At 37.8% G+C, this 25328-nt stretch overlaps 1 protein-coding gene across 6 annotated transcripts in view; it reads right to left on the reverse strand.

Moving 5' to 3' along the window:
- LOC114654677 (septin-11) overlaps positions 1–25328 on the reverse strand; it is a 148927-nt gene that overhangs the window by 48964 nt on the left and 74635 nt on the right. For all 6 annotated transcript variants that reach the window (XR_007935396.1, XM_028805371.2, XM_028805370.2 and 3 more), the window contains exon 2: positions 10968–11088. Coding sequence is in view for 5 of the 6 variants with exons in the window: in XM_028805371.2 (XP_028661204.1) it covers positions 10968–11088 (121 nt within the window). In the remaining variant the exon portion in view is untranslated. The remainder of the gene's footprint in view (positions 1–10967; positions 11089–25328) is intronic.

The following is a 25328-nucleotide window of genomic DNA, read 5'->3' on the forward strand; positions in this document are numbered from 1 at the left end:
ACAATGGCATCCAGTCACTTACTCAACACCATTGATAAACTTCTACAAACGTTGATGAATAATAATATTCCCTTTGCGGGAAAGGTACTTTTATTAGGAGGAGATTTTAGACAGTGCTTAACTATTACTCCACTTACAATGCGCTCAGCTATTGTTCAGTCCACCTTAAAATACGCGGACAATTGGCATTGCGTTGATGAATAATAATATTCCCTTTGGAGAAAAGGTACTTTTATTAGGAGTAGATTTTAGACAGTGCTTACCTATTGCTCCACATGCCATGCGCTCAGCTATTATTCAGTCCACCTTAAAATACGCGACGACGTCATATAAACAACACGAGACTGAACTACAATACATATACAGGCGCGAGACCTGATTGGTGATAATACGAAGAAACGAACAGTCCGCATATTAACAGTGAGTTCGATCCTACTTATTACTTATCCATATTCCTAACGATAAAGATCAAACAAGTCATCAATTCACGATCACGGATACAAAACTAGACGGCTCGAGCAACGGGACCACAAACAACAACCCGCATCAAAAAAAATTCACCTTGGCGTGCTTCTAAAACCGCGGAACAAAAAATGTTACGCGAACAATTGGCATTGCTTTCTAAAGATACACTTGGTACAAAACATGCGATTTCCAGATCCTGAATATAACAATTGGTTATTACAACTAGAACATTGTACACTCACCAATACAGATGGACTTCACCCAGATATTATTACAATTCCTCAACCCTTCATTTGCGACGACTTACTTACGGAGATATTTGGAACAGCGGTCTCATTAGACCAAATGCCCCTTTTAACACAACGAAGTATATTATGTCCAAAAAATATTACTGTTGATCACATTAATAACCAGGTCATTGCATTACTTCCTGGAGAGTTACACATCTTTCTAAGCTCTGACAAAGTTGACTCTGATGACGACAATGACCATCTTAATTTCCCCTTAGCATATTTGAACACTATTAACCCAGCCGGATTACCACAACACAGTCTTAGCCTTAAAAACGGAACAATACTCATGCTATTAAGAAACCTTAACACTAAACAGGGTTTATGCAATGGTACACGTTTAGTCGTCTACACCATAACACACAATGTTATTCAAGCAACAGTTCTTACAGGATCACATGCTAACAATACTGTTCTAATTCCTAAAATTGACATTACAAGTTCTGACCTGGAATTACCTTTTACACTTAAACGGAAACAATTCCCCATTAAACCTGCCTTTGTCATGACCATCAACAAATCACAAGGACAAAACCATGCACAAGGTTGGCATCTACCTATCTGAGCCCTTTTTTGTACATGGACAACTTTATGTGGCCTTCTTACAACTTCGACGTTCATCTGAAGTTAAAGTTAAGGTCATAAATGCTCCATGCCAAGGAAAACTCATTCAAGGACAAGACACCATCTTTACTACTAATGTTGTTTACAAAGAAATTTTCCAATAAACCTTTACACTGTACCAAACACTTTATTGTTTGCTTCCTATCTGCGTCATCTACACCTTCACAATATGCTATATCTCATTCATACATCACGCTCTTTGTAATTTCCCAACACCAGGGGTTGGCGAGCGAAGCGAGCAGGGGGCGGAGCCCCCTAGTTCCAACAGATTGCACATCACAAACATTAACACTGCTATCTTTTTTTCGTGTCTGCCGTTTCTGTAGGAGGGTGACAATGAGTTAAATTCCAATGGATGTTTTTCAAATGTTGACAAGCAATAAGCAAAAGGTATCACTGAAAACCACAGAAAACAAAAACAGCAAAAAAAAAAAAAAAAAAAAAAATTTTTTTTTTTTTTTACAATGTTTCTGTTTGGGGATCGTTGTGCAAATGTGCACAACTGAGCTGCGACCACAGATCTAACTGCTCTGTGGATGATTCGTTCAAGCATTTTAAGGTCACTTTGTTGTAATGAAAGCATCTGCTGAATATACTTCGTAGTAACGCGATTTCTATAGACTCGTGTCATATGGGGAAACTGTCGGGACAATAAAAATACTTTGTTGTAATACTCTCTCACCTCGGTCTCTCTTCTTTCTCTGCGTCGCTGCAAAGCCCTGCCTGCCAAGATTTTCTGAAAAGTCTGAGTGAGTCTCCGTTGCCGGCAGTTCTCTCGCGGCCCGGCTGTCAGACGGCTGCGGCCCGGTAGTGGGCCGTGGACCGGGGGTTGGGGACCCCTGATCTACAGTATCAAATACAGCTGTGAGGTCCAGGAGGATAAAGAGTGATGGAGAGCCCTGGTCAGCAGCCATCAGGAGGTCATTGGTGACTCTGACCAGGGCTGTCTCTGTACTGTGAGAAGTTTGGAAACCAGATTGAAATTTTTCAGATTGAATTTTTTGAGGTGATCCTGAAGCTAAATCAGGTGAATCCTGATTTGAAAAGCTAGTTTACTTTACTACAGCAAAGCAATACACTATTTTGTTTTAAGTGTGTTTTACCATTTGATTTGAGGGATATTTTTACATATTCTAGAAACAATCAATCAGTTCCTGATAAAAAAAGAAAAAAAAAAAAGTAATCATGAATAATTAATCTTACAAAAACTGTTTTAGTATAGGAATAACAATAGACTAAGAAATTAATTCTGCCTCTGCATCCATATTTATTAAGATACAGGGAAATGGGGAAGAAAAAAACATCAACTTCCTAAGGCAATATACCGTATCTGAGGCTAGCTGCGAGTATCAACAGGACAGCAACTTTGAATACATATTGTCATAGGTATATTGATAGAAAGACGGCAGAAAATATTACATTGTCACATTGCATTTACTTACATATCTAGATGGTAAGACCCACACTTCACACACTTCTCTGACCACTGCATACCTTCTTCCAATCTTAACCATATGATTGCTCCACCTGCTTCTCTCCCATCTCTTGCTACCTCCAGGCCCTTTTATAAATGTTTGTTATCTCTGACTACCTCTTTTGTTCCAGATCTACCTCCTGATCTCTGGACCCTGTGTCCACTTATGTTCAATTCCTGTGCTTCTGATGTTGCTCTTTCCATTACAGACTAACCACCTGTCCCATTAGTGGGACTCTTTCATTGCACTACTGAAGCTTGCAAAAGATGCTCCTGTTTAACATAAACCATCCCTTGACTAGTCTGCTTTGACCAACTACTGCCTGCTTCTTCTATTTGAATCTTCATAATTCTGTTTGAATCCTTCCAGACACGTTTTAAGTGTCATCATTGCTCCAAAGTAGTTCTTGTATGAATTTTGAATGTCCACCTTCTTATTAATGCTGGGTCTCCCTTTAAGCTTCTTCTTAGCCTCACCACTGATCTTTTATACTATTTACCACCACATTCTAACATATCACTTTAAGAACCATACTGGATTTATTAGTACATATTCTTTATAGATATGCTCTCACTCATTTGGACACATACAAGCTTTTGTGTGGATTCAGTCTCTTGTGGTAGTCCTTAATGTCCTGTACTTGGTCTACTTCTACTGAATATCTACCTACTGCCTCTGGGCTTTCTGATATGCAAATATGACTTTTTGTTTCAACGCCTGTCCTGACAACACCTAGCGCTACATATAGATCTCTCAAAATGCACAATGGATTTAGGCAAGCTTGTCTAAACAACAAACGTATAGGATTTCCACGTACTTCCTATACTTCCTTTGCTTTACTTTACTTAGAAGACTGGTGTGACTAAAAATTACTTCATCCTTTCCAATTGTAACCAAAAGTATGAATTACATTTGCAATAGCAACATTTATTTGTAAAGAATATCACAGGATAAATTTGTTTATTATTGGTCAGTCTCAGTGGTTAGTTCTGATCTATTTCTAGTTTGCAGTTTGTGTGAAATATATGAAGTGATATGTTCTCTCAGTTATACAGTACTTTGAGTGTTTCTGTAAATATACCTGTATAAAACTATTAATGACTGAAATATATGATTCTAATAGGCGACTTATTAGATTTCAGACATAGGAAAACAGATTCCATACCACCTCCACATTTTATGATGGAAAGGTAAATATTACAACATTATATTTCAAGGAGTGAAAACTAGTCCCATAAAAGTAGGAGTGAGATAATCTATGAATGACTAGGAGAGATGAAGATAAAGAAATTAATCACACCAATCTACATTAGGACTGTGCAAAGTCTTAAAAGTTTATACTGTCACATTGTCATTTCAAAATATCTACAATAGTCGATACCATTGCAAGTTTGGGGGTGCGTGGTTGGAAAGATGGAGATGTTTAGGGATATGTGTCTACACAAGGTGGTGGGGTAATGTTGCGTGGGTATTTGAGCTCAAGACACAGGAGTTCATTTTGTTGTCTTAAGAGATGACTGCAACTCAGCACATGTAGAGGCATTTGGTAATTTTATTACAATGATTCAAAGGTGATTCATTCCAAGTTCATTTAAAATTGCTACAAATCACGATCCTGTATTAACATAAAACTCTAAAATAAGATATGTCTCATAAAATGGATTTGAATTAATGTCTACCAACAGGAAACTAGAAGTTACTAATTACTTTTACTTGCCCAAACATGGCATCTTCTTTCTACCATCTTCTGAACAATGATAGCAACTTGTTACGCATTATAGAAAAAAAAAATCATGCTTTTTTTTTTTGTTGTGGCTTGGCTATTGTGCATAATTTGCCTTTTCTTATCCATCCATCCATGCAACCTGCTATATCCTAACTACAGGGTCATGGGTGTCTGCTAGAGCCAATCCCAGCCAACATACGGCACGAGGTAGTATGGCAAATGATATACCGCAAAAGGCACATAATGCTGAGTGTTGATTGGTATCTTGCGCTTGCAATGAATGAAATGGATACAGAAGAAAAATGGCACTGCCTTTTAAAAAAAATGTATAGCACTGACCTAATTATATAGTGCAATCAGTTTATTTCAGATTTATTTTCTTGTATACACAGTGCAATTAAATTCCAATTTGCCCGCAAGGACTGCTTGAAATGGAACCTTCAATTTGTTATATTTATACATGTGACGCATGAGCCGCAGCCTTGCACCCAAAAGAAGGCTGAGTCTAAGGATTTCAGGAAAATCAACTTGAGCCATCTGGTTTTGTGACCAGAATGATTGGGCTCTGCCACTCGCTTTTGCTTTCACAGATAACCCCCAATTTGAGCATCTGTTTCACCTCCTTGTATATCACCTTACTTGTTGCCTCCCAGGCAATATGGGGGAACATGTACAGTAACACCAGGTGCAGTTATGATGTTGTGTTCCGCGATTTCTGTCCATCGAGGTCTTCCAATTAGTGGCAGTAACTCTACCTTCTGGGCATCCATCAAATCATCACCAATAGCAACTTCAGTTAGAACAACAACTGCTTGCGTGAACACGGCCTCATGCGGGTCGTGGCACTCTTTCAACAGATCAATATGCCAAACCTGCATGGGCTTCCACCGACCCAAAATTCTGACTTTATAATTCATTGGACTAATGCTATCTTCTACTACTGCTGGGCCGAGCCACTTTGCCCAAAATTTATGTGGGTCAAAAGGGATCAATACCAGGACCCAATCCCCCTTCTTAAACTCATGGAGCTTGCTTTTCTTGTCATAATTACGTTTTTGCACCTCCTGTTCGCGCTGTTATGTGTGAGTCTTTGTCTTGCACTCCAAAACATGAGGCGGAGTCTCTGTACTTTAGTAAAACCAACTTTATTCAGCTTGAAACAGGAATAATACGGTTATTTATTGTAGTGGGATCTACCATTCTCCTATACACAGACACAGCAATTGGTCAGGGCCGTGGCCAAGTAATACTGTTCCCTGCATTTATAATGTTCCTTGCATCACCCATCGGCGGCAACCACTTATAGCATGACCGCGATCAACTTGGATCTGCTTTAGCTGTGAGCCATTGCAGTGTTGGAAGCCTGTGATTGCCCCGGCAACTGATAAACTGTCTTCCACAGACGCGGCAATCACATTTCAGGACTCTCTTCGGCATGTCATCCTGTTGGAGGGAGTCCCAGAAGAGTTCAGAAACCTTACAGCGCTGCATATGTTCCATGGCAATACAGGACAATTTTGAGATCTGCTCTTGGAGTGAAATGACTTGATCGACAAATCTGTCCCTACAAGGTGCCTTGCGAACCCGTCCATTCCTCCTTGACTAACATCTTGAGGGAAACTTGCAAGCCGTATACCTGTGACAGACCAATGTCTATGATTTGTGCAGGTGGGAGGCGGCAGTTCCAAGCCAGATGTCCTGGCTGAACACAGCAAAACTACCTGCACTTAGTCCCCACTATGGAGTTCCTACGATGGAATCTTCCACCCGTGATGTCAGCAAACCCAGGAGCCTGTGCTGGTTGGATCGATATCAAGGCCAAGCCCAGATAGTCCTTCTGCTTACAGGTGGCTTGGGCGCCCTTGAGACTAAGGGTCAGTTATAACAGTGACTGGACGTTGTTCCAGAGCATCTCATCATAAAGGTCCTTGTCTATCCCTGACAGGACTGTGTCAATAACAAGCTTCTCCACAATGCGCTCAAATGTGTCCCCACAGAACCAGGTTTGAATCAGGTCCAATAGGTCTTGAATCTGTCCTCGTATAGGCCGGCCTGGGTCAATGCGCCACAAACAAAACTGGCACCCCTTGGCCACCGGACTCATAGATGTGCAGAGGATCTGTTGCTTCAGGAAATCAGTCATCTACCCTTTTGGAAAAGAGGTTTTACATGACCTGTAGGACCTCTCTGGTTAAAAACGGGGCCAAAATACTGTCCAGTGCATCAGTGTTGCCATGAGCTCAAAGCAAAATAGGAAACACTCCAGGTTGTCCGAGGGATTCATCTTAATCAGCACATCCCTGGGGCGTGCAAAGACAGGATCCTCATCTTGCTCCACCATTATTGGGATGTTATGTGCATCTGGGGTTCCATTGGTGCAAGACCACATGTGATGCGTGAGTCGCTGCCTTGCGCCCAAAAGACAAAGCGAAGTCTACCAGGAAAATCAGCTTTACTCAACTTGAATCAGGAACATCAAGGTTATTTATTGCAATGGGAGCTACCACCCTACTAACACACAGAGACAGCAAATGAGCAGGGCTGGGGCAAGGTCAGTGGCTAAGCTATAGTGTTCCCTGCCTCACCCATTGGGCGACAGACATGTTGTGCGAGGAGGTGGTGAGCTTGCCATTACCCCTGTGTCGCTGCAAACCTGCGGGGTGCTATGAACCTACGGTTGCCTCAGTGAAGGACAAGCAGCCCAAGGATGCATTAATCTTGCATCAGCGTGCCGTCCTGTTGGGCAGGGCCTCAAAAGAGTTAAAAAATCTCAATACAAAACAGGGTTCAGGGCTCACATTTGGAGGTCATTGCACGTGCATATCAGTATATGGTATTGAATGGAGGGGGAATCCCCATGAAGCAATGAGCGCCGCTTGTACCGGCCCACTTCAAGCGCTGTCCACAAGGCCAAACAAACATCTCCACAACAGCAATTTCCTAAACAAGTTATGTAAAATATAATACCACAAAGATAAGATCCAACTGCCACACAACATTGCCCAGTATGAGCATGTCAGGAAACAGACGGTGAATGAAAAATATTGAAACATTGCTGACAAGTTGCATTAGCCTAGGGATCAGTCACCCACCATATGAGCTGACATTTCATCATGCAGTTGATTGGCTTCAGGGGACCCTTTAAAGCAGGTAAGCCAGCCAAAGTCTCAAAGAACTCCAACTTGTGCAGCCACAGTGAGCAATTATTTTAAGGACAGAGAGCTACATAGAAGTGCGCCTTAAAGAATGAGGAATCATGGACATTCCGAGTCTGAGAGCACTAAAGAGGCACATACCTGCATCTTCCCATTCAAACTTTGTGCATGATGTACTGATTAGGCTGCCTATCCTCAGCTATAGCACACTACTTCTTGTGACATGCACCAGATTAAAAAATTTTCAGCTGCAGTTTGGCACTTTGAGGAAATTTCTGCAAATGTTTGTAGCCAATCAGCGATATTTATTTACACTGATGATGTGCTCAGCCAATCATCAATGGATATCATCCACCATTGTACTCAGCCAATCATTGATGGATATCATCCACCATTGGCTTAGCCCTAATTTACATGCAATGATTTAGAAAGAAATAACATTTTGCTACACTGTATTAAATTTTGTTTCAGGGCTATCTGATAATTCTGAGGGTTTGGGATCATCAGAAAATCTCCATGTATGGTTAGTTTTATACATTACTATATCAAGACATTGGTTTAAATCATGCTATGGTTATACTTTTGTTTTACAAGGTCAATGTTTTTACTTTCTGCCATTTTATGGTCTTGTAGCCACAATGCAAGGTATGGTTGCTAGGGGGAATGACCAGGAATTTATGACACATGGCATCACTGGCACATGGCTTATAAAGTTGGTGCAGCATACTCATTGTCATTAGAGATTGTTATTGGTAGTTTCTAGTGTGTTTATCTCTTCTAGTAATTTTCGATATAAGAACTACAGTGAGAGATTTTTGAATATGAATTTAGGTAGTGTTTTAGTTTTGGTGCTTTTTATGATCTCTCCTACTTTTGGCTATGGCTATATTTAAGTATCTTCTGTCCAGCATTTATTAATTTTTTCCCTTTATTCTCTGTGCACTACCTGTGTAATCATATTTGCACAATTAATTAACACTTTAATCAAATTCATTTAAAAAAACATTAGGTTGAAAAAATAAAATTGGACTAGAGAGTTGTATACGGGTTACAGCACTGCAAGCCAACCCCACATATCTGTCTAGAGAAGTTTATATTGTGACCAAATCGCACTGTGCTTTCTTTCTGAAAAAAAAACTTCAAATAAGTTAAAGTCAGGACCTCGGTTTATATCTCATCCAAAGGACTGCACTATTTTTACAGCACAGTGTCCCTGTCTCTGCACTGGAGCATTGGGATCCACATTCACACCACAGGGTAGGTGTCCCCTGCTGCCCTCACAAACACCTGGTTGGTCTCCTATCCAAGTACTGGCCAGGCCTAAACATGCTTAGTTTCAGGTGGATGACCTGTTCTGAAGTGCATGTGGTATGAGCTTCAAAAATACTACGCATCATTTTACAAAAATAGGTGTATTTAACCTTAATTTGCATTAAATTTCAGAGCTACACAGGGATGTATGCCATTCTCCTAATTATGTGATTTGCAAACACATTTATGTCTTCCATGGTCTATTTTAGGTTTGTCCTAATAAGGATAGTACATTTAAAGAATCTGATTTTATGTTTTATTAAAAGATACATAAATGTTATTTTGTAGTTTTTGTTATAATCTAATTATAGTAGACAATCCTAACTTAAAAATTTATAATGGCTTGTTGGTGAATACGTTTTTGTTCATCGCCTAATTCCACATTTAAATATCTGTATATTCTAAAAAAAGGGCCTTAGTCTGTTTGAGCTTCAGGAAGTCAGCTGGTTGCCTCTTGATGAAATTAACTAAATAAGAGATATTATTTTGTTAAATTGTTTTACAAGTGTAGATCCAGTTAAAAAAAAAAAAAAAAAAAAAAAAAAAAAAAGCTATACATTAACTATAATTAGTATCCTTACACTTCCAATAATCATCTAGGTTAGTTATAAAATGATATGCTTATCTAGTTCTAATAGTTTGTTTAATGTAAGGTTGTAAAATGAGCTGTCTTAAATTAGGTATCATAAAATATTGTTAATTTTAACCTGATTTAGTTTCATGCTTTAAATAGCATCCTTTTTGGAGTTACATAACTAAGGTACGTCATAACTGTGCAACGGAAAGGTTATTTTCTGTAATAACCCCAACATTGCTTTGCTGTATGTAGTGTACTGCCTTTTAATAGCAGGATTCTAAAGAGTTAATATAGTAAAATCCTGTATGGAATATTTACCAAATTATAATATTGTGCATTTGGGCTTCTGAGTTGGACAAAAGACAGCCCGGAGAGGGCTAAGCAAAGAGACATTTTATTCTGGCAGTTAAAGGAAATGTATTGGAGCATTATTCATGTCATATGTCAGCCAGGGATCCTCTGCTGACTGGGATTCAAATTATTTCTGTCTCTTTTGTTCCTACGTGATTTTTATTTATGTTGGTTATGTGCATCATTCTTTATTTTTGAAAATTTTCTGTGTATGTAAGCTACCTTTTCTTTTGTGTTGGTCCCCCAAGAGGCGGAGCCACTTCCAATCACCACCAGGAACTGCACTCCATCATGTAAATTTGGAGGGTCTTCCATAGTTCCTGGCAGTTAATTTTGAATGTACTATGGAGTGGTGAGTTTTATGCTTTGTGGCCTACTGTACTTCTTGATTATCTGGAGTTTCTGACTTTGTTTTGTGGCTTACTGTATTGGGACTGTATTGGTATTTATGATGTACATTATAAGGATTCTGTGAGGCCCTTTTTGTGTGTAGCTTGGGTTTTTGACAAAATTTCACCCTCTAGTGGGCTTTTTTTAAAGTATGGTTTGGGACTTGCTTGCATTGTACACAAAGGATGTTTCAATGAAAATTAAAGACAAGGTTACAAATGAAAAGCAATAACTTGTAGACTGGACCAAGAAAATATTCAAGCCATTTAAAAAAACTTCACAAAACAGAAAATTATAACAAAATGCACCAGGTCTTGGAAAGAGATTAGGACTACCCATATTTCATGCCTGTTATGCAGCATCATGAGATCTGAATGTGACTGATCCTTAACAGTCTATGAAGTCTTTTATATTTCAAGTCACTTACATAAAGTACAGCAATGACTTGCAGTCAGGCTTTGCAGTTTTATCATTTGAACAGAAAACTTAAAAAGGCATTCCACACATACACATAAACACCTGGCATCAAATGACAGCCTCCCAGAATGTTAGCTCTGCTTTTAAAGAGGAAAAAAAAAGTTCAAGTCTCTTAGTAACACTTACCCACACAAAGAATGTTAAAGCAGAAGCCCTGGGTTGTGGACTTATTAACCAGCTGATCTGGAAGACTATCAAAGCCAACATGGCCAGACAAATTCAAATTCCGTAGATCTTCACTCTGGGACTGAAAAACACAGAACAGAAATTTAGACAGACTGAAGTGCTGAAGAGTAAAAATGAACCATAATGTTTTCAGCTAAACACTAATTTCATTTTCTTCACAGCCGTTGTGTGTTCCGTTAACGGATTTTCAAACATTTAACAGTTACAGGTTATCATAAGCAGTGCCATGAAAGCACACTAAACTTGTTGCTTTGAATTACATGTAAATTTATTCACTTTGTAGACATTTTTTATCTAAAGTGACATGCAAAAGAGGTCAACATAATTGAGAAAACATCATTCTGGAGATTGTTCTGAAATAAGAGTCACAGGAGAAAAGATTATAAAATTGGTCATCAAATTTGAACAGCTCAAAAGGCACCAGTGACATAAGAAATATAGGAAGAAAGGCACCTAAGGGAGACTGTAGACCCCAAGTGGTGACTAAAGAGCACACTTTATACCTAATGGACATAATGAAGAGGGAGTCAGCCACAACACTCTGGTGGTGCACGCTGGACATATGGAAAGGAGCGATGTCAAGATACCAAGATCAGGAAAATACAATAAACTGACCATCTGGACTTCTGATTTCTAATTTAAGTATTTTTACGAATAATAATTAACATACACGTGTGGTACAGCAATTTAAGTGTATTTCAAGATGTTGACAGAGGTCTGCTAATATACTGCACTTGTGTACAGCATTGTTTCCATCAACCAGATTGCCTAGTCAAGTTAACACAACAGTTTGTGGCTATATTGAATACTGAAGAGTTGTTGGTGTTCTTGCAAATCAGCAGTAATAAAAATAATGTGTTTAAACAAGGCATGGACTCCTATCTATTCTTGCTTTGACCTGATTATGTTATATGCAGTACTAACTGCCAGGAAAGGTTCATGTGCGAGTGGGTGTGGAAGAGCGACTTGTCGACTGCCTTAAAAAGAAAAATGCTTAAATTTTGTCTTTTTATTGTAATATTTTTACCTAGAATTCAAATTAGTTACATATTTTAATGAACAACAACCTATATCAGCGTGTGCTCCTAACCTCCTCCTTTCATTACATTTAAAAAAAAAAAAAAAAAAAAAACTTCTGTTATAGTAGAAACCTCTTCAATTTTTTTTGTTGACAATTATATAACATTTTGTAGATATTCTCTTAAAAATGCTACTTTCAGCTGTCCATGAATAACTTTTTTTGTAAAGAAACCTACAAAGTTTCTTCATGAGCATTACTGGTAGTCATTGAAATGTCTTCTCTTAATAGCACACATTACCAATGTATAAAATAAAATGGCCTATTTCTATCTGATAGTTTGCAAACTGAAATGAGTAGTTTTCTTATCATCATTCAGTAGTTCTAAGACTAAGCGCATTAATTTAATTCATTTTAAAGTATAAACTTCTAATAATCATTAACAATATGTATTATCTGTTGGGGTATGCCCTGAATTATCCAATTATCCATAAACATAAAATTCTACTACAGTAATCCCTCCTCCATCGCAGGGGTTGCGTTCCAGAGCCACCCGCGAAATAAGAAAATCCGCGAAGTAGAAACCATATGTTTATATGGTTATTTTTATATTGTCATGCTTGGGTCACAGATTTGCGCAGAAACACAGGAGGTTGTAGAGAGACAGGAACGTTATTCAAACACTGCAAACAAACATTTGTCTCTTTTTCAAAAGTTTAAACTGTGCTCCATGACAAGACAGAGATGACAGTTCTGTCTCACAATTAAAAGAACGCAAACATATCTTCCTCTTCAAAGGAGTGCGTATCAGGAGCACAGAATGTCACATAGAGAAAACAATCTCTAGCAAACAAATCAATAGGGCCGTTTGGCTTTTAAGTATGCGAAGCACCGCGGCACAAAGCTGTTGAAGGCGGCAGCTCACACCCCCTCCTTCAGGAGCAGGGAGAGAGAGACAGAGTTTGTTTTTTAGTCAAAAATCAATACGTGCCCTTCGAGCTTTTAAGTATGCGAAGCACCGTGAAGCATGTCGTTTCAGGAAGCAGCTGCACAAAAGATAGCAACGTGAAGATAATCTTTCAGCATTTTTAGACGAGCGTCCGTATCGTCTAGGTGTGCGAACAGCCCCCCTGCTCAATCCCCATACGTCAGGATCAGAGAAAGTCAGCGCAAAAGAGAGAGAAAAGTAAGCAATCTAGCTTCTCAGCCATCTGCCAATAGCGTCCCTTGTATGAGATCAACTGGGCAAACCAACTGAGGAAGCATGTACCAGAAATTAAAAGACCCATTGTCCGCAGAAATCCGTGAACCAGCAAAAAATCCGTGATATATATTTAAATATGCTTACATATAAAATCCGCGATGGAGTGAAGCCGCGAAAGGCGAAGCGCGATATAGCGAGGGATCACTGTACTCCCATTCTTTCTTTAGGAATTCACACAAAGAATATTAATGTAGTTACAAAGTACAATTTCAGAGAATGCTGGAAATGGGAATGTTATGTGATGTTACGTAGGTGTTTTAAGAACCCAATTAGTACTTAAAATGCAGAAGTACAGTACCTGTACTGTATATAGCATGAGTTTTGGTGCTCACAACTTTGTTTTTGTTGAATTTAATGATGAGTTTTAAGCTAAGTGTGATTTACAAGAATAAATTAAATTGCATAGAGCAATGAACTAAATTACAGTATATCCTCTTTAATTCATAAGCATTTGTCACTGGCAGTGAAAGAATGGCAGCAGTGACTCAGCATTCAACCTTTTTCCTACTCTATAGTTTTTCAGGAAGCAAACTGCAGTATTCATTTACAAGCTATTCCCTGTGGTACTAAACTTGTCTTTCACGGAAGGTTTAAAACAGAAGACGATTTTTGTCAAGAATAGTTCTTTCAGACAAACTTATGTTATCATTTCCGATCCATGTGACATTTCTAAAGACATTGTCAAGGTGCCACGTTTTTCTACATTACTAAGTAAGCTGTTCGATGTACAGTACATTCAGTTCTATTTGTGATTAAGTAATTCTACTATTATTCTACTACTGAACCCTTCATCTCTGCCACTAAGTTCTTGTTATAAAATGGATTTCAAGGGTAAAACTGGCAACTTACTTTCTTACTTCTCTTATAATGCCTCTTAAAATTCCCTAGTAATTAATACCTCCTAAAATTTGTCTTCCTTTTATCAAACTGACTTATTCCAGTTCAGGGCTAAGGGAGCCTATCAATTTGCTTAAACGATTCTGCTTCTTTATTTTTTCTTCATAAATTACATTCAGATATGCAGTCCTGGAATCAGTCTGACAGCTCTTGTCTGTACTTTTTCTAACATTGCTACAGCTTTCTTGTAATAGAAGAGACTTTAACTGTACCCAGTATTGCAGAAGTAGCCTCAGAAAAAGAAATCTTGACTATGGTCTCATGTGGTACCTCACACACCAATTTACATAACCCAACATCAGATTTGTCTGTTTAAATGTGCCTATAAAGCATCTTATACTGTTCAGACACCACAAAGACTTCCTATAAACAAAGGCAGTAAATACACACTTTTAAAAATGGTCGTGAAAAAGCAAAAACCCTTTTCTTGTTGAGAAAATTGGTATTGAGTTTATTGAAAACAATACTGGAGACTGTATTGACCCAATTAAATTGTGCTTTTCTATTAACAAAATGATTATCAGATGAGAATACAGTGATCCCCAGCGTTATATCGCAGTTAAGCTATCATGCCCCCACTACATCGCAGATTTATTATTATTATTACTAGGGGCTTCACTCACCTACTAAACCCCCCCCCCCGAGATTTGGTTTACCGGATAAACAATTTAAAGAAATTGTTATTTTTATGGGATTTGTTACATATGCATTATTTTCATTTTTACTTTAAAACTTTTGTAAAAACAATGTTTGTCCTTTATTTCCTGCCCTGGGCGTGGTTCTTTCTCATGGGCCTTATAAACGCTGCTCGTGTTGTGAAGGGGGGGTCTGAACGCTCGCTAAAGAGATGTGATCGGTTCGGCTGCTGTCTTGCTGCTGAGGCTGGCCAGCTGTGTGTTCTGCTTGTCGCGCTTTGCGTTATTCATTTAAAAGCCTGTACAGCAGCTGTCCTTTTGCCACTTCGCATCCCTGCCACTAGCACTCAGATCATCTCCTGGCTTGCTGCAGCTGCTGCTGGCAAGCTGTGTGACCTGCTGGTCGTTGTATTAAGAGCTGGGAGCACCTGAAGTGTGTCTGCCAAAAGCATTCCAAAAACTGGTAGGTTAGATGTCCGTGAACTTGTTTTAAATTGTTTGTAAGCAGGGCGTGACGTGCAAAAGTCACCGTCCCACAGGTTTTGCTTCCTAAGGTTGTAATGTCTAGTCTCGCGTGTCGTCAAAGTGTCTCTCCGAGATGATCTGGTCTCAATCGCTTCACTCAATACCCCCGGAGGCGCGTTAACACTCCTGCCACATCGCGTCTGTCCCGCTCGCGTTGTGAAGGGGGGAGGTGAACACACGCTAAGGAGAAGTGGACGGATCAGTTACTGGCGTTGTGCTGCTTCTGCCAAGATGCGTGTTCTGCTTGTCGCTCTGCGCATTGATCATTTAAAAGCCTGTACAGCAGCTGACCCTCTGTCTCACTGCCTTGTCTAGAGTGACGTTAAAATGTCTCACGCAGGATGTCAAATTGTCTTCCGAGAAGATCATGCCTCGTCTCCTTGGTCTCCCGGTCAAGAGTTTTTTTTTTTTTTTTTTTTTTTTATAATAGAGAGATGTTACTCATATCGTTAGCCTGACAGCCACATGTCATGTGTTTACAAAGTGTGTTTCAATAAGTTTACATGTGTTTAAAGCATGTGGGAGGGGTATTTTAAGGCTTAAACTATAAAAAAAAAAAAAAAAAAGTTTACTTATATGGTCTTTCTATATCGTGGATTTTCACCTATCCCTGAGGAGTCTGGAATGAAACTTCCATGATAGGCAGGGGATCACTGTATTACAATTTCTAAGCTACTGAATTTCAATTCCTGGGTTATTTTGAAAGACCTAGAACACTTTACATCAGGCATGTCAAACTCACTACCATTGGTGGGCCGCTTCGACTGCCATACGTGCGTCAGCGGGCCGCACTGTAACAAATACTATTATACTATTATACAATGTTACTGTAGCTTTCTTTCCAATACTGAAAACTTTAAAAAATGTAACACTTAAAGTTTAAAGAAAAGCAATTTATTTCCATACAGTCTCCATACAACAGTGTAGAATTAGAGTCTTAGCCTCATAGCTAGGTCCTTATTATATTATATTCATTATATTATATTCATTGCTTATATAAGAGCCTTACAGTGTGAGATTTATTTCTTTTGTCCCAACACTTGGCATCTCTTGCTAGTAACCAGTTCGTCAATATCAGGCTTGAAATCTTGTGCAGCTGCAGCTTTTATGAGGGATGAAAGGTGCTCGACGGTAAGTATTGAGCGATGTGGGGTTTTGGTAGCTTTCATTAATGAAAACAATTGTTCACAAAGGTAAGTGCTTCCAAACATTGGCAGTACTCTCGATACCAACTTACGGATCTGCACATAAGATGGTGGCAGGTAAGCATACAAGCCTGGCACACCAACTTCGTTGTATTTTGCCTTCAGAATAGAATCTGATTGCACTTCAGTCAATTCCATTTGGATATTCTCAGGCGCATTCTCAACGTTGTAAGAGAACAGCGCAATGCCCTGTTTGTGTGAACTGAAATCACGAAAATGCCCACTGAATTCATTGCTCAGTAATTCAAGTTGGAAAACAAATCCTTCAAAAATCAAATTTTACTTTACTAGGTTTACTTCAAAGTTTATATTGTAAAATAAGCCGATATGCAAAAAGCCACCTGACCTACAATAATTTTACAAACTCAAAATCACAAACATATGTTAATAAACAACTCACCAACTTCTCGCGTCCACTTCAGATCTTCCGCAGTAGTCTGCACTAACTGTTTGTTACAATACTAGCACAAAATTACATGTAACTAGAGCAAAAAACTACTCGTGATGGTCAGTTCTGCCCAGTGGCCAGTCTCAGCAGCCCAGTCAGTAGTGTAGCCTTAGCAGGGGCTGCTCTAGGCTCGTGGCGGCCCTGGGCAGAGAAAGAATCGGTGGCCCCTTCGCCTGGCAATGTCAATATGGTATCTTATGCACGGCGGATGGCCACATCCATTGCGAACACTGCATAGCCGCCTCGTGCTCATGACACGCTTCTATATACGCGTGTCCGTAACTTAAAAACCAAGTGGCGGCCCATGATATTCTCATTACGGCAGAACGTTATAATACTACATATAGCTTACTGCTCCGACTCTAGCGACATTTGTAAATACAGCGTACTAATTAACAAGACACACAATGTTTTTTTTCGGCCACATTGCCATCAGCTGTGTCGTTATTTTCTCTTTCTGTTTTATATTCAATATATATTGGCGTGGCGGACCCTGGGATTTGGCGGCACTGTGCAGGTGCACAGTTTGCACATGCCTAAGGCCGCCCCTGCTGCAGCCTAGCACTTCAGTTGTGACGCTGCGGCTCATTAACTTTGGTCAAGGCTCATGGCTATACTAACAGATGACGTTTCCGGTACCGTAATGCCATGGGAAAACGCGCTTTTGTCAGAAGGAAGAAGTAAGAAAAGTCAATAAGTAACAACGAAGATGCAGAATGATTCAATCACAAACGATAGTAATTATTTTGTACAAGTTCAGTGCTAACTAGGATCTGTCATGCGGGCCGCACGAGGCTCGGGTGCCGTGTGTTTGACATGCCTGCTTTACATAATATATTACCAAATGACTTAGAAGCTGCTGGACTTTAAAACGAGAAAAAGTTGACTTTTTTTTTTTTTTTTTTTTCTGGAGTCTCAAGAATTTTCTTAAAATACTGACACCATTTAATATGTAATACATCCAAACTCAAAATATTCCAAGTAGACATGTTGTAAATAGACTATAGACTATGAACTGGACAGTAACACGTCAACAGAGACCAGGCAGTTTATAATTATGTTAAATTATTGAGAGATACATCCTAATAGTCCTCAAAGATGTTAGGTGTCTATTGTCTGGAGATACTTTGGTTTCACAAGGTCAGATGTGGGCCGACCTTATAAAATATAAAACCTTCAAATGTGTGAATATTGTTTCTATACTACTGGATAATACTGCAAGCCAAGTTGTACTGGTTTTATTTTTTTTCAATACCGTGTAATGTACCTGGGTACTGTGTAATAGTGTGACGACATGTTGACTTTGTTCTCGATATTTCCACTTTAATCTCGACGCTTATGATGAGAATAAAGTCGACATGTTGACCTTCTCGTAATTTGTCATTAAAGTAGAACATCGTAAACTAAAAACTTCATCTTAAAATTAATATTAAATTTACTAGATTTTCTCAAACTCCATCATAAGTTATGTAGCACATTAAATGCTTTGTGTTAAGTGTTCCCCAAGCCATGTTAATTGCTATATGCTTCTTAAACTGACTTCCTCTTGCACTAAGAGGAGGCTCAGGCTAAGATAGATACTTGATATAATTTTCATGATGAAATACATTAAAGCATGTATTAATCATGTGGGGGCACGGTGGCGTGGAGGTTGCACTGCTGCCTCGCAGCAAGGGGGTCCCGGGTGTTCCCTGCCTTGAATTTGCAATGTTTTCTGGTGGGTGTGCTTCAGTTTCCTTTCAAAGTCATGTAGGATGTGGGGTTTTGTTATGCTGTATAAACCCTGCTAGTGTATGTATTGCTCATATTCACCCAGCGATGTGTTGGCGCCCCGTTCAGGATTTGCTCCTGCCTTGCACACAATGATTACTGGGATGGGTACAACCCTGAATGGATGGCATAATTAAACATGTATAACGAATTATCATGTGGTGATTGGTTATGTGGAGAAAGAAAAAGGAAGTATAGGAACTGGGGGTTTGGTACGTCAGACAGAGACAGCACGCATGCAATAAAGAAAGCCCGCTCAGAAGAACATCCATTGAATTCTGTGTTCGTGTCTCTGACCACCAGATCATGAACTCAACATTTACACAATATTTAAGTTAAACCTGTGCGATACCCATTCATACATCCAGTTTTTTTGAAACCTCGTTACACCTGCCGTAAAGTTCTCTACACTGAACGTACAACCTGGGGACCCCTTACTCCGAGGGAGCAGCACAACCATGCATGTTTAATATCTGCTTTAATGCATTTCATCATGAAAATGATATTAAGTATTTATCTTAGCATTCTAAAAATTGTGAGAGAGCAGGAATATCATGAAGTGAATGTATTCTGTGCGGCGATCGCTGCCTGTGCCTCCTCTTAGTGCAGAAGAAGTCATTTTAAGAAGCGCATAGTGATTAACAACTGGGTCGGGGAACACTTAACACAAAGCATTTAATGTGCTACATTAACTTATGACGGGTTTTGAGAAAATCTAGTAAATTAAACATTGATTTTAGGATGAAGTTTAGTTTATGACATTCTACTTTAATGACAAAATAAACTATGAGAATAAAGTGGAAATGTCGACTTCAATCTCGACATAAGCGTCGAGATTAAAGTGGAAATAAATGTCAAGAATAAAGTCAACATGTCGACTTTATTCTCGACATATAGTTTTTTTTTTCCTTCATTGTGTTCGTATTTTTTCTTCTTCACTGTTTCCCTAATACGCTTCCGTAGGGCAATACCACAAATAGCATTATAAATGCAAGTTGCAGTTTTATTATTTATGCATATAGCTTAGCTTGAAGCAAGTTTCACATTAATGCAGTTTGCCTTAATGATGGTTCAGTTGGTAAATTTGTCATCACCAAGTTGCACTTGTTTTATTTTATTTTATTTTTAATTGGTAAATACTGTGTAATGCACCTGGGCTTGAAGTCTTGAAATAATAGTATTATTACTGGAAGTTGCACTATTATTTATTTTATTGTTATTATTTATTAGTTTAAATATTATGCAGTTTAATGATGATAAAGTTGTTTAAAAAGTCACTAACATGTCAGTGGACAGTGAATGTTAACATTAACAGAAAGTGTAGCTGGTTTACAAAAAATATTTACTATTTATTCCTTTTCTAAGACATGTTCAGTGCAATACAACTTTTGATAAGCACCTCTGGATATTTTACTAAGTCTAAATGCCTCTTTGGATGGTTGAAAATATGCCCAGTGTCAAAATTTTAGTTTAAGTTGTTTGCAAAATTTGTTCAATAAAAAGGTTCTATATTTTGACTGCATCTGCCATGCAATGTGATTCCTTCTCTTCATTAGTGCCACCCCCTTGAAAACTATCACTTTATGGGGCCATGCAAACCTGTATTAGTATTTGTGTGCACATTAAAATATTTTTTTTTGTACAATGTACAATTCTCATGATAGTGGAATAGGTTATTCTTAGCCAGTCTACTGAAGTCATTGCAGTGGAAAATGTGGTTAACATCCACTCATGAATGGGAAAAAAAATACTGATGAATACTGTGAAACCGGTATAATTTTGAAAAATACCGTGATATGGAATTCTGGCCATACTGCCCAGTCACACCCGACATCTACATAATGTCAGTGAGTCAGATGAAGCTGGCTGTGCGTGGCTGTGAAGCCAGTCACATAATTTGAAATGCCCAGTGACTCATTTGAACTACTCTACAACTTGATTATGTCTTCATTTATAGGAGATGGCTCTGTGTGCATTTTAGATGACAACCAATGAATGTTCATCTGCAAACAATTTATATAACCACAGACAGAATGGAAAAAGAAGAAAAAGAACTGATTTTGGCTGCACTAATCATACCTGTTAACCATTTGTGTAAATGAAAGCAATTCTTAAAAAACAAACATGACAGAACAGCTATCCAATATATTTGTCATAGTAGAAAATCAACACCGAGGTATTTGTTATACAGGAAATTTAAAAATAAAGTTTAAAAGATAAGATAGAAAAGTCACAGTTTTTATGGGTTTTTTAGTCTTAGCTAAAAAAACATTTGAGAGTGGTACAGCACACATTATTTTTTACTCTGAATCTGATAAAGCTTTTGAATTTTACCTTATGAGAAATACATGATTAACTTATATGAAGAGAAGATGTACACCATCAATGGTAGATAGGTACAAATTTGGCTTATATTTAGAAGAAAAAAAAAATTAAAGCAAGATCCTTTTCTGAACTAGTGAAATCAAAGTATTCAGAATGCTTTCATGAGAATATTAATGATTTAGATATAAATACAAAAAAAAAAAAGAGAACCAAGTAAATATTTACATTACAGTATTAGATAAGCAGAAACCTTAGAGTAGCGAAAAGGCTCCACTGATGAAGTGGGACAAATTCCAGGATAGGATGTCCTATATACAGCACACAACAAATTATGTTCAATACTGTACAATTTATTCATGAAGTTTAAATGATACATTATTAATCATAAACAGAGAGAAAGCGAACATATTTAAATTACATAATGGAATGAAGGTCTAGAAATAGAAGGTATATCAGATGAATAACATGGAAATTCCAGAGCATTTCTCCACAACCAGACACTGTACTTAAGTGACCAAAAAGACTATCAGGATGGCAGCTTATAAAGGGTGCTGATTAGACTGTAAGTAAAAAGAGAGTTCACAGCATGCTTAAGTAGCATAAAGACATCTGTGAAGTAAAACCATAATATATGTAGCATTTGCTTCTGAATTGCAAAATAATTCACAATGCCAAAGAAACAAGGCCCATAGAAGGGCAACTGGAATTGCAGTTGAGAAATGGAAGAGGGAGTTAAACTTTGTTTACAATGAAAGGTCCAAGAGGTGAGAGGATATACTTTTTTAAACTAAACAGAAAATAAATAAGATCGATGGCATCTGTTATTTTAAAGCATGCTCTCCAACACTGAAAAAGGAACACAGAAGAAAGATGGATAAAATTATGAATATTTGTTCATACACTAACAAATAACCTAATATTGCAGATGTATCTTGGGCCCCTTCAGATCTAATTTTTCAAGTGGACAAAATAAGTGAACAAAAACCATTAAAGCAATGCAGGACAGAATTGATTATTCCTGTTAAAAATGTTAAGACTCAGCATGCAATTGCAAGCAATTCTATTGCTTATTCAATCTGCATACTTTGCTCAACTACTGACAAAATACTACTCCTTAGTCCATGATTTACTTTATATAATAACAACATACTGTAATACTCACAGTGCTTTGTTTTTTTGGGTTTTAGATAGCATTTTTGCAACTTCAACAAAAAATATGTTTTTCACTTAAGAGACAAAACTAATCCCACAGTGACAAGAGACTAAAGAGAGCTAGTCTCCCCCCCCACCCCGTCCATCCTCCCTACTTCCTAGGGTCACTACTGAGCGTGTCCTGTCTAAATGCATTACTGTATGGTTCAGAAACTGCATTGTCTCTGACTTCAATACTCTGTAGCAGACAGTGACGCTAGCGGAGATGGTGATCACAGTGCCTCTACCTTCCACAAACGCTGCAATCATGTGCCTTCAGCATTGTGAAAGGCCATTCTCAACTGTTACATGGCTCTTCTACCATCTGGCAAACAGTATCAAAGCATCTAGCCACATTCTACCAGGCTATGAAATAGCTTTATACAGAAAGCTGTCAGAATTCTTAATACATACAAATGTCTAGCCCCGGTTAGGTGAGCTAACATCTTTTGTGATTTTAAATACACTGCACACTCTTTTTTGTGTGTTTGCATAATCATATATTTTTGTTTTGCATTATACTTGGTGTGGCTTCATTGCAAATTATTCTCTGCACGTTGCATGTTGCTGTATGATGCACCGCAGTCATGGAGTAATGCTGTATCATATCACGGCTGCACATGACATATACACAGTTGCAGATGACAAAAAAGTTTGACTTGACTAAATTTTTTGTTTATTCTTTAAAAGATATTTAACAATTTTAAATATTTTCTAATATCTTTATTTGCCTTCAATTGTTTGACAGGCATTTCTGTCAAACAACTGATGGGATTTCAGCTTTGTATGTTTCTCCTTACATTCAAACTTTGTATGTATATTGAGTAATACATTATAAGGCGGGGGAGTAAACATGAGCTCTGTGGTGCCGAGAAAGAGATCAGACCTTAGTCAGGCAAACAAAGCAAAGTAAACATTTATTGAAGTTGACCTTGCACAGCAAAATAAAGAAAGTAAAAGATTAAGCAGTCTAAAGTGTTCACTGCAGTGGCTTGAAGTGAATGGAAATAACTGACCATGTTATCTTTTTTCAGACGACCTGGGTAGTAGAAACACAACTACTTTGCCAAATGTAATGGTTACTGTACTGCTTGACCTAAAAAAAAGCAATGCAAAACAGTCAAGAGATAACCTATGGGACTAAACTCAAGTCAGCAGCCATCATAAAAGGGTGTGAAAAAGTGTGTTGACTGAGGTAGCTAAAATAAGCATTGGTAATATTGAAAAGGCTCTTTAAAATGGTTGCTTTAAAGGCCATTAAAAAGCAAGACTAAAAATGAAATTATGGCAGTTGGTTTCTAATTCAATTCTGTGGAAAATAATGTTCTTCTTTCCGTGATGGAGCAGTCTGTCAGGAATCTCAGGTTTAAGAGCCAACTAGAATGGGATTAGGACCAGAACAATATTTTTGGTACTAATAAATTATTTAAAAATCTATTTACAATACAACTGGGAATGTGTTTTGAAGGGGCATGTTTAAGAATTACAAGGCTGTGTTTTTTTAATAATGACAATACAAACTATCCATTCAAAAATATGTATAGGCTTACATGGAAGTGCTGTGCAAAAAACATCTGTAAGAGACCACAATATGCTTAATGTATCTGGAGTAGCACAAGTGTTAAATTAGAATCATAACTGTTTTTACATACAAAATGTGCATTTTTGTCTTCAGATAACTTTTTTTTTTTTTTTTTTAAATACATTTAAATTAGTGTATATTCAAAGAGTAGAATTTGATCTAATAATCCTATTACCTAATAAAGTGGCTACTAGCGTAGATATATATATATATATATATATATATATATATACACACACACATACATACACATACATACATACATACATACACACATACATACATACACACACACATTATGTATATATGAAGGATATGATAATTAGTTTGCCTTCCTAAATTTCAAAGCTTTTGTATAACACTATCTTGAAAACTATAAAAAAAACATATTGTACATGTATTTCATTAATTAACAGAATTATTTGTAAAGCTGTCAAATCTACAGTACATGGAAAAAATATTGACAGATACACACTATGTACCGTACATGCACACGGAGTACAACTCTGTACTAGTGTTTAGATATTAAATTGGCTTATACTAGGGAGACCATATTTTTAAATACCAATCAGGGATGCAATGGGCATGGGGGTGGTATTATGACAGTTAGGGCCAAGCATGTAAGGAAAACTGTTAACTCCAGTAACTACTGGTACTTTCGGCTTTTGACAACAAGGCTGTTTTTCCACAAAATGCATGATCTTTACAAGATGCCACTTTTAGCCTGAGTGCCACAATTTCAGCAGCTCTAATCTAAACTTTCAAAGACTTTTCATGTTAATACAAATGACAAAATGCTCAATATACAAAGCTGCAAACCTGATAATGAACATATCAAGTTGTGCTCCTCTAGATTTAAGCCACAAATGCCTTCACAACCCACAGCAAGCTCTGGTGTCACTCTTGTTAGTCTTGTTCTTATTATCAGCAACTAATTATTGTAAAGATTGTTAAGCATCTCTAGGGAAGCTCTCAGCACCTCATTAAGCAAGCTTAACACATCAAAGCTCTAACAGAGTTCATGGAATATCTGTAGTGTTTGGCCTGGAGCTGCTCCCATGCTACTGCTTCTTATACAATCCGTGTGGTATATTTTAGGATGGATGTGGGGGAGGTTATACTGAAAATGTTAGAGGCCTGGGAAACAGGAAATCTTAAAATTTATTGAAATCCTTTTATAAAAAGGATCACCCCAAGCAATAAATAAGATATGCATTCTTGGTACATCAGAATCTACAGAAGACAGCCGATTTCTTTAGCCTTCTTACTTAAAAGTAGGAGTGTAGAAACAATGAATATTTTTAATAGTAGTTTTCAAAAAGTTTTAAACAATTTTTCCCTTTAAATTGTAACAATTTTAATATATAGGATAGATAAATCGATTTCACGAACAATTTTCTTCTAAATTAAAAGCCAAAATTTGAATGTGATACTCAAATGG

Source organism: Erpetoichthys calabaricus, chromosome 7, assembly GCF_900747795.2.
Source record: "Erpetoichthys calabaricus chromosome 7, fErpCal1.3, whole genome shotgun sequence".
Classification (NCBI taxonomy): Eukaryota; Metazoa; Chordata; class Cladistia; order Polypteriformes; family Polypteridae; genus Erpetoichthys; species Erpetoichthys calabaricus.